At 40.8% G+C, this 11588-nt stretch overlaps 1 protein-coding gene across 1 annotated transcript; it reads right to left on the reverse strand.

Annotated features, from left to right (window-relative positions):
- Positions 1-4125: 4125 nt before the first annotated feature.
- Positions 4126-6735, reverse strand: slitrk5b (SLIT and NTRK-like family, member 5b). The gene has a single exon (XM_040148972.1). The coding sequence runs from the start codon at positions 6724-6726 to the stop codon at positions 4126-4128; it is 2601 nt and encodes an 866-aa protein (XP_040004906.1). The 5' UTR covers positions 6727-6735.
- Positions 6736-11588: the final 4853 nt, after the last annotated feature.

Below are 11588 nucleotides of genomic sequence, written 5' to 3' on the forward strand. Positions count from 1 at the left end.
CTCTTGGTGAATACTTACAGTAATATGCTGTCTTCAGAATGCCTGACACATCTCTTCAAGCTTACATAATACAGATCTGCCCTGATTTTCGTCTCCCTGGCAAATCTGGGGTCTTCAAGAAGCCAAGCAACGTAACCCCGCCAATCTCAGTCAAAGGTCATCCACAGGGGCTAGGTCTCTTCTTAAAATGGAAACTTCTCAGACACAGATCCTGTGTTCATCGGTCAAACCTAAATGCAGTGCAGGAGATGTATTTCATGCAAGGTGTCTTCAGTCTTTCATATGAAAAGTGTACGACTTAGCGACATGCTACATACAGTAATCGCATGCATCTGTCAAAAAGCTGAGTTACAGATGAGTTCAAACTCTGTGTCGGCGTAGGACCTCTTGCTCTCGAAATTGTTTTTCTGTGTCAGGTAATTGGATGTTTCCATGGATACTGGGCCTCCTGAAAGCTATGTCAGCTAAGAATATGATTTCTCTGTAAGTGTCTGCTGGCATATGCATTCAGATGTGTTCATACTGCACAGTTAGAGTAATTTCAAATTTTCTTATTAAACCTTTAAACACACCACAGCTAACTAAGGAAATACATCCTTTGTTGCTATGAGAAGCTCGAGATCAAATATTCTGAATTCAAACTCGTACAAGAAACTCAAATTCGGTATGTGCATGTCTAGTGATACTGCCCTTGGCTTCTACTGCTGCTGCTATTTGTGCAGCTATTTGAACACTTTGGGCATTAGATAATTGTTTAATTTATACACGAGAGAATTGACTATTTAAGTTTTTAGTCAAAATGTCTTTGGGTGATACTGTGCAAAGCTAAGGCATCATGAAGTACTAACTATGCCATCTCGATGTTGGTTATGTAACACAGCCCCTCTCGTTATTTCCCATTTGCCTAATTGAAACCATGACAATGGCCTGATCTGAACATTTGAATAGGATATTGTGATTTCAGTAATGTTCTGAAAAATGCCAGTGGGGTTTTGTGTAACATTTCAAAATCTGTCCCCCATGTGCACTATGACATTTACTGCAAACCACAATAAGAGTGAAGGGAAAACAGAAACAAGGGTATATCAAATGAATGCAAATCTTTTATTCATCAGCTAACAACTAAAGAAACAGCACACTGTAGATATATTTACCCCACATATTCCTAGTTGTACTATGTTTTTTGCAATACCAGACCAGGTTTTTGCTTTTCAGAGCTGATGCAAATTTGCATGGAAATGCTGATGAAGTGTTCTATTTACAAATTAGAGGTTGACATAGAAAATCACTGTTTCATATGAAAACCAAGCACACAAAAATCAAACATAACAATTGGAATACAAATAAAACACCAACTGGACCTCTTCCTCATTGCAAATTAAACATTTGCACATATACAAAGGACAGTCACGCTTCAATTTAACATATTTTTGGATTATCAGTATTTGTAGTCTCACGTGTGACACAAAAACATTTGCATTTGGTCATTGATTACAAAACGATGAAAGAGAAAAGAAATTATTACAAATTGCTTTTATATACAGTAAATACTGTGTTTCCATTACACAGTTACCTTACCAAGATACTTATAAACAAGATGTTAAAATTGATCTTAGGAAGAATTTCCTCTGAATGCACTGGCAAACTACATTATTTGCCCTGCATTGATGTGCTATACTCATCTGTTGCATTAGTTTGGTTGTACAAAATTTACCAGATATTGAAAAAAAGTATGAATCGTCAATTTTAGAACTGAAACTATTAACTAAATGCTGGCCACTGTTCACAATTTAAAAAAAAACAAAAACATTTTGTGTGTATCTGTCTGTGCCTGTTTGCAAGTTTACAGTGTGTTCACCACTAACTTCACAGCAACATATTGATATATAAAATCCTACACGTAACACGTTTTCAATGTACAAACCTGTGCAGGTTTACATCATGCATCACTGTGTAGATTTCATTTCATTTGTTCTGAGGAGCAGACACAGTTCAAGTGACAAAACAATCACAAAATGACTCCGAACATGTGAAAGGCAACAAACCAAGACTGTATCCTTGATAAACAGCATGACTAATGCTGCAGTGTAATACTTGGTGACATGCTGAAAGGGTCCAGATACACCATGTCCTCTAATTAGCTGACTTAAGACGGCAGGTTCAGTGCATAATACTGCGTATGATGTGAATTCACTCTGTGTATTAAACTCTCAGGGAAAGTCACATGTCTTGGCTTACACTATTGACCCAGAAATTGGTTAGGCTCCATTATGACTGGCTGATGTGCTTACTTTCTTTTAGAGCACAGAACATTTTCATGCGTGACGATGACTCTAGCCTTTCAGCTGCTGCATTCATTTGTTGTGCTTTTCAATCTAATAGCTAAAGCTCTTGTACCCTGTCACACATCTGTAACAGTATCTATCCCTCCTTAAAAAGAGGGACCAGTAATTAAGTCAAATTGCCAGATTTCATACAAACCCACACCAAAAAGATGAGACAAACAATGCCAAGTAATGAGACGGTGGTTTTCATTATAATGCAGTACGTACAAACCCACTTAGTATTCCCATGGAAACACATGTATTTAAAATTATATGACGTTTTAGAAAACTGATGAGCTGTGGGCTTTTGTACAGATTGTCTGGGTATAATCTATATCTATGCATAGTGCAACATTTTTTTAACATGTGTTACTTTTATGTATGCAGTTATCAAACCTACTTCTATGGCTATATGCACGTGTTACCATATTGTGCATTTCAAAAAAAGTGACATCATCGTTGACCTGTAGGTCAATATTGCATTTTTTGCCAAAAGAAAAGGAAAAAGAAAAAAATGAAGAGAAAGAGGCTCAATATCCATATTTGTTTGTATAAAAATATGCAGTCATTTAAGATGTGTTTATATGGGCCTGTGGCCCATATTTTAAAGATTTTCAGATTAATCTTAAACAGAGGAATAAGGAGGTGTAACTGACTCTTATTATATTGTAAATCTACTCAAATGCACTGAAACTGGAAGACAACTGTAGATGTATTCAGACATATAATAACATATAATATAATTCATGTACTCTTCTGGGTGTCTAAGTTTGCATATATTGTCAGCTGATCTCTGAAGTGTTCTGGTAGTGGTACAAATGAAGACACTCATTATAGTTCATCAATTATGAACATCAAGTGTGTTTGTAAGCTGTATGTTCACGTAAAATGCAGGAACATGCATTTGTACACATTTGCGACATACGGTACACATCATCAGTCGAAGCTTATTTTCTTTCTGTTGCAATACATCTGGATACAGTTGTGATTATATTCTTTTAGTTTCAACATTTCTGAGTACAGTCACAATACTTTAATATTCAACTCAATACAAGTGCAACATGTGTCCATAATCCACTAGCGCAGTTGGTTTGGAGATGAGGAGGCTTCCGGGGAACACCACTGATTTTCACAGATTACCCTGCATTACAGTAGGTCGGTTCAGTTTACTTTAAGGATGCATTCATTATTCTCATCCAAATCTGCAAACACGAGAGCAGAGATTTACTGATCTCATAATCTGTGATCTGTGATATTACATTAGAATTTGTTTTATGATGTCATGCTTTTAATATTATCACCCAAGAGCTGTGTACCGTGGAGGACTAACTACCTCTCTAAATGATTCCCTATTTTACTGGAGCACAGTATCTTCACAGATGTGTAGGCTATGTGACTTTTGTCTACACCTGCACACAGGTCACAGATATATTTACTTGCAGAATGAAATTTGATTGAGTCTCATGTCTGAGTTTCATCTTGAATAAATATGTAAAATACAGAAGTGGGAGTCATACATGTGTCTGTAACAAAAACCTGGTTTATAATATCGTCTGCACGCTTCATTGACACTCATGAAATGCAGCTAATTTGAGAGTAAAGCTCAGTCTCACGTTATTGTTTCATTACTCAGTTCTGTAAAGCACGATTCCCGGAAATGCGTACTGCTGCTCACAATGGACTCTACCAATAAAGGATAGAAAATACTTATGCCATTCTTTTTTTAACATGGTCTGATTCCTGATTAAAATGGATACACTGCATGAATGCATCCGCTCTGACCGCCCAGGGTCCAAGTCTCTTAAAACTGTGTAAATGTGGTTCGTTTTTCAAGAACCTCAAGGTAATCAGGATCAATATGAAGCTTTGCTTTAAGTTCCCAGTACTCGCTCCGGTTGGGCTCCGCATAAACAGTACTTGGTGCTGTGCAATAGAGTATTGTCTGTTGTATTCTCTCTGGGTGCATGTATTGATGCCTTGCATCAAAGTCTGAGGTATACTGACTCGATGAATGCGCTGTATGCCTGCATGGTAACGTATTGTAGCGTGCTTGTTTGTGAGGCTCAAGTACATCTCTGTAGTAACATGGATCATCTTGGTGAGGGATGGAGGGCTTGTTAAGAGGCTCTGGAGTAGTGGCACTGTATTCTGAGCTTATTACATTACTGATTGCCTCCTCATCTGAGTTACCCAGAAAAGCACCGCTCAACTCATCAAAGTCTCTGAATCCATCAACTGATTTGCTGTCCGTCGGCGTGTGAGCAGTAGTTCTGCACGTGGATTCTGTGGGAGGTGGGATATACTCATATACATGTCCAGCAGAGGTTCTGACTTTGGGAATGGATCCCTTCTTGTAAAGGCCATATTCCATGTTCAGAGAGCTAATGCAAGCATTCATGGAGTTATTCTGCTCATTTTGACTCTTTTGACGTCTCTTTTTCATTGCCACGAACAATCCCGCAGCGACAAACACAGAAACAATGAACATGAGGAGAAGGGCAAGAATCATCACAGATAAAGGAATGGCACTGTATTGTGTGTCAGAGTCCAAAGATGTTTCTATGGTGATAGTGCTGCCAGGAAAAGATTCTTCAGAGGGTGGGATCATGGAGGCAAGTAAATCAGAGTTATTAGGGCAGAAATTAGCTGTCTTAATGTATCTCATGTCCTCCCCAGCTAGTCTCTTAGGCGAGCCACAGATGACATTGTTTACGACTGTGCCTGTGCTAAGATGCTCCAGCCACACCTTCAACTCCAGTATGCTACAGGAGCAATCCCAGGGATTCTCAAACAAATCGACTTGCACCAGTGCTGTAAGCTGATCTAGCACACCACTGACTGGCAGATATCGCAGATGGTTGTTGCGAAGATTTAGCCTGGCCAATGTCAGGCCATTGAATGTGCCCACTGGTAAAGTTTTCAAGAGGTTATTGTTCAGAAAAAGAAGCTGAAGTTTGGGTACATGCTGAAAGGTATCAGGAGCAACCTCTTTAATGACATTGTATTCTAAATATAAGAACTGAAGGCTTTCCAATCCATAAAACATCTCAGCTGTAAGATGGTCTATCAAATTCCCATTCAGGTAAAGTCTTCTTAGATGTGTCAAATCGCCAAATGCTCTGTCATGTATGCGAGCTATTCGATTATTACCAAGATGAAGCAAATCTAATCCAGTTGCCTCAATAAAATCTGATCGGCGCACCACAGGGATGTAATTCCCTGTGAGATACATCTTTTTTGGGTTGTAAGGTTTGGGATTTAAATCAGAGATATGCTCAATCTTTCGCTCCTGGCAATTCACATTCAGGCCAAGGTCTGAAATTTGAAGATTGCAGGTACAGGCAGTCGGGCAATCTAAAGGCACAGGGGATTTGGTCTGATATGAAATAATCTGGCCGTAATTTTGCGGTTTATTAGATGGGACACGAGCAGTGGGTCTTGATTTTAATTTGCCTGACTGTCGAGGTCCCTTGGTGGGTCTTGATGAGGACCGTGCAATCCCAGATGAGGTGAAAGAAGCTGTGACTAGAGCTGGCGTGGTCCTGTAGTATGCATCACTGCTCAAATGTGGCAGGGGTGGCATCTCATATTCAGCAATGGCTCTCCTCGGGCACAACTCCTGTTTTGAAACCTCATCAAGATCTCTCCCATGAAGCCGAAAAGGGAACTCACAAACAACATCGCCGACTAAAGCTGTGTATGATATGCTCTCGAGCCAGGTTTTGAGAGCAATCAGCTCGCAGGAACAGTTCCACGGATTCTCCTCCAGCTGTAACTCCACAACACTGTTCATGTGCTCCAGCAGACCTGAGTAGGGAAGCACTTTGAGCTGATTCCCCCTTAAGTCCAAATGAGTCAATGGTACATATTGGAAAATATTCACGGGCAGAGTAGTTATTAGGTTGTCGTTTAGAATCAGGACCTCCAGATGTCGAAGTCTGCTGAAGGCATTTGGCGCCACATGAGTGATATAATTATAATCAATTTGTAGATATTCCAGACTTTCAAGGCCAAAGAAAAACTCCCCCTTCAAGGCATCAATTTTGTTATTGTTGAGATGTAATCGTTTTAATCCCTGAAGTCCATTAAAAGCTCCGGCTTCAACTTCAGATATGTCATTATTTCCCAGATGTAATATTGTAAGTCCTCTGTACTCAACAAAGTCATTGGCAGACAGCTTTTTCAAGAGATTCCCTGTAAGCAGCAGATGATACTGGGAGAAGTGCACTGGGCTTATGTCTGAGAGACTTACAATTCCTCTGTTTTCACAGCTCACGGTAAGTATCCCCTCTCTCTCCTCACAGGCACACAGTCTTTGACATATTTCCCCATAACTGCCATACATCTGAACAGTGCACACCGATGTAGCACTGAGCAAAACACATGAAATCCAGAGATGCATTTTCCCGCAAACGATGGCCGAGCTCACAGTCCTGCTAAGGTATCCTCAATGTCATCTAGAAATAAAAGACACACACGGGTGATGTAAAACAGGCAGACTGCAATGACAGCAACTTCCACACAACAAGCTGGAGCCTGCATGAGTCGAGGCTTCATTTGCTGTTACCCAGAGGTAACTTCTGGCTGTGCGGCTGCTGATTTAAAATGGCTCAAATGTAGCAGGATAGAAAGCAACTCCTTCGAGCTATGTAAATAACAAAAAGCAAGGTCAAAGCAAGACATGAGCACAAAACAATGGTCGAAATCCGCTGTGAGGGGAAGCCATATCGCATTGGCGTGTTAAGACACAGAACGCAATTTAATACTGGTTTGAACTGAAAGCTACGTGAATTACACAAGGTTTGCTGAAATCCTGCATCGCACTGCGCGCCTTGCCAGACATGAAGACAGCCCCGCATCCTTTCTGTTCAACTCCTGGTAGAAATACATACCTCACGCACATGGACGGAGCTGTAGCCTCGTGAGGGTATTTTTCAGCGCATCTTTTATTTTTAGTCCGTCAAAAAGCGAGAGAGAGGAAACGGCGTCTCCTCAACGCGGGCACGGTCGTCGTCTCGAAACGAGAGGCTGAAGGAAACGCTGATCAACCATGACTGCCAAATGATTCTCTTTTGCCACGGTGTGAAGAAGGTGACACAGCTATGCCCGGTAACAAAGTTGCTTCTTCTCCCCCTCTCCCCTTCCCCCCCCCCCTCTCTTTCTCACGCACTTACGCACGCACGGGCGCTCGCTCGGTGGTCTAGAGGATGTCAGGTTATTTCATGCACAAAGAATCAGCTCACTGGAGCATCATGCCGGAGATACATTCTCCAAAAGATGTTGACCTACCTACAGAAAAGATGTTCCAAAAAAAAAAAAGAAAAAAAAAAAGCATCAATAATTCAGCGGGCCCGGAGCGTCCCAGCGCTCTAAACGGTTTGTTAAACCGCTTATCGTGTTATTCTCCCTGAAAACAAAGCCTTCACCTGGAACGCCAAGTCATACCAGCTTTTCATAATCTGTCAATCCTGTAACGGTGGGTAGCCGTAAAACACTGATGGATCTGAGTCTTTACTTTCACCTGACCGGAAATGATCTTTCCAACATCACAGCTGATATGTGTTGTTTTTTGTTCTCTTGTCTTTTTGGACATCTCCACCTTTAAAAAAAAAAAAGCTGCTCCAAGTCTCAGTGCAAGCCCTTGTCTGATCGGATTCTTAACTTTTATCACTCCTGCCGGTCAGAGGTTAATGGGTTTTATCGGTTTATGGTTTACTCAGAGTATTTTGTCAAAGTCCGGGTAACAGAAAACCATTCAGTGAACTGTCCCACTGATCCCTTCTCAGCTCATCAAAAAGCATCACTAAAGTACTTATTTGGGCTGCGCAGAACCGCCTTTATATTCATGTCATCCCTTTCAAAATACATGAGCACGCTGCGACTTTGCCACGGTAGGATGCGTATTGATCAACCCCACTGTGGCAGTAGACCGCGTGAAAATGAAAAGGAATACTCTTGAAAAGGTGCAATATTTGCCAGTTGGTTTACGCAGATTGAATAGTAAACAATGAGTCCCACAGAGTGTGACTCATTGCTCTTACTGAGTTTGTTTTCACCTGGTCTTAATGAAAAGCAAACTGTCCTGGCAGGTGTATAATTAGCGTGAATTATCCACTTCTTTCATTTTAATGCAGCCGATGAAGCATCTGAACCGGTGGCACTTAGCGATAGGGGGAAAGGTAAAGAAGCAGACCTGTCATCCCCTTCTCCACCTGATGTGTTGGCACTCATGTGGAAAACATGTCAAGTATCATTGTATATCGCTGTGTCCTCATGGAGTCATATCCATCATCCTCTCCACTTGGCTCTTGCTCACATGGGAGGAGGGCAGGCACATCAGGGACACTGCCTGTGGCTCATATTAAAGAGTATGAAGGCTGCATTCAGCCTGCATGCAATTCATTTGTGCTTCTGTTTCCCCTGCCTACAGAGATTTGTGCTGCATATTGGGCTACACCCTCAGCATTAGCTAAACTCCATCATTACACGACTATTTCTGCATACATTAGCATTCATGTTTGTTACAATATGATTAGCAAAATGTGCAGCTTGCTCTGTCTTATTGCACTAACATAGCTGTCAACCCAAGCATCTCAAAGAGATTTTTTCAGATAACAATTCAAAATATTTTCGAATTGAGTTTTGCTAATTTTGTGTATTTGCACTTTGTTTATGTTCACTCGTATGTTTGCGTCTCTCTGCACTATGATATTCATGTTTATCCATGGCCACAATGTGCAGAGGAAACATGAGGCACACACAGAGGCGATGCATGATACGAGCCTCATTTAATGTCTCTCCAAGTCTTCCATGAGACTGAACATAATCTTCACCAACTGGGAGCAGAGGATGGCACTCTCCACACACACACACCCACACACACGCACACAAAAGGAATCAGCATAACAAATTACTTGAAGAAAATGATGATGACTAACAATAATTTGCTCCAAGGTCAGAAATACACAAATGGAGTTGGAGCCATGCCACAGAAGATGATGGGTATGTTCCTTACAGATGGTGCATTGCACTTTGTCATCTGTGTCCAGCTGGAGCATACAAAAACAATCGGCATCCCAGTGAACTGTTTTGCCATTGTCTGGCAGGAACATTAATTCCAGGGCTCTCACAAGCCTTGCATCCGAAGTGGTGTTACACAGCAAACAACTAGACAGCACTGAGCTTTTTAAAATTGTAATGTCAGTGCATTATGCAAGGATTTTTTTTTTTTTTTTTTTTTTTAGGGGTACTGTCATTTTGTCTGAGTTTTAGTCTATACAGACAACACTCTAAAGCTTTTGTTCCTAGCAATATTTGGGGAACACTTTATAATACGATCCGAGATTTACAGTATGATTTCACTGTATGAATCAGTTACCAGTAACCAGTTCCTACTGGTAATCAAATTTAGGTACAGTGGAAGAAAATAAGACTATGGGAGAACAACAACAGCTGGGTGTTTTAAAGGTAAGGAGAAATAAATTACACTATTTTTTGTAAATACTCAGTACCTACAGGGTACAGTATTGGGAAACAAAACTGAAGTTTGGAAAAAATGGTGTTAACAACACTGATATTCTGCAGAGCCTATAAAGTAATGGTGTAACATATAAAACATATGCTGCCAAACAGCAGGGGTTGAGAAAGGTAATGAAAAGGGGATTTAAGAAAATGTCTCAAAACTTATATGTTATTAATAAACATTGTATGGGTCGCATTCCCAAAATGACCATCAGGGCTGTGGCACAGCTTCAGTTTTGGGGTACGATGTTCGAATCGTGGAATAATGAGGGACTTGTCAGTCATTTATTACCACCCAAAATTACACTGTAAATCACAGACTTTATAATAAAGTATTACCAATATTTTTGCACAAGTGGAACTAATGAATTAATATAATATGAAAACAGAAAAAAAAACTTTAATCAGCATTTTCTGTATTTGTACCTTGCATAACGGCTAAAGCTGTATTTGTAGCCTTGTGTAGAAGCCTCTAGTACTGAAACAACCTGTGACCACATTGAGGAGATTGTGAGATGAGGCTTCGAGAGGCATCTTCAAAGCAAGTGACAAGGAACTGTGAGCTTCAAGGCCAAGTCATTGCAGACAAGTCTGACACACTGCATCGTGATAATCCTTGAAAACACCGTGTCTTTTGTGTCTGGGACAAAGAGGAACTGTGGTGTGTAGGGAAGAGGCAAAAGGGGACGACCAGGGAGGGTAAAAACTGTTACAGGAGGAAGACTGAGGACAGAACACAGCAGAAGAACGTGAGGGAGTTTGTAGGGGCATGCAAAACATTCCTGAAACGACATCTCTAACAGCGGGCGGTCTGAGAACATGCCTCCTAGGGTTTATCTGCTTTCCCCTCGAGAAGGTGGGGTTGAAAAAGGGGATGGACACAACATCAGCCGTCATGGCTGACACCTCGCACCCTCCATATGGATCCCTAAGTGCCCAGGGCAGCTCCAGCTCCATAAATAACGGTATAGCATGTTTTTCATCTCTGCTCCCACAGGGCTCTACAATCACCACTGTTCTCAGCAAAACATATTAATCCCTTGACAGTAATGCATAATTCTACATAATAGCACCTTTTGAACTGTTAATATGAGTATCCAGTTTCATAATCATCCAGCACATCTCCTCAAACCTTTTTGCTGCTGTTGAAATTGCATCCATTGGATATCGTTGCTCTAATGTAGTCTGTTATCTATGAACACTTTTCCCCATTTATTTCAAAGCACACTCACACATCTGTTTTTTTACTTTCACACACTGTATGTAACGCTGTGTTTTGTTAGTATGAGTCTTTATCTCACATATACGGTGCACATCTATCTTGTTTTCTAGACGCCTGCTCTCTTCCTCGTGGCTGTTTTGAAGTGCATGGAGCTTCTTCATCTTTCAAGCTCCCCTGTGCCCGACTCCACCCAGCATGACTCCACCAAACTGCACACTTACTTCATCTACCCAGACATATGACATATCCCCTAACATCACCAACCTGGCACCTTGGACTTATATTAAACTGGACTCCTGGGCTTATTCCATTTGACCTTCAGCAGACTTCCCGCTGTTTTTTGTTTTTTTTTTATAACTGCCATTTTTCCAACTACAGCTCCTATTACATCCCCAGTCCCCCAGCCACCTGAGGGGACAACTTCTTGGTCACTTTATCTTCATTTCAAACATTATAACACAATTTTTTTATATTTCTTTATTTGTATATTGTATTCTTATTGGTGTACATCAATTTATCTG

This window comes from Xiphias gladius, chromosome 16, assembly GCF_016859285.1.
Source record: "Xiphias gladius isolate SHS-SW01 ecotype Sanya breed wild chromosome 16, ASM1685928v1, whole genome shotgun sequence".
In the NCBI taxonomy this organism is placed as follows: Eukaryota; Metazoa; Chordata; class Actinopteri; order Istiophoriformes; family Xiphiidae; genus Xiphias; species Xiphias gladius.

Excerpts from the sequence above, each read along its gene's own strand:
- slitrk5b (XM_040148972.1), bottom strand. The coding sequence starts at position 6,726 with ATGCATCTCTGGATTTCATGTGTTTTGCTCAGTGCTACATCGGTGTGC.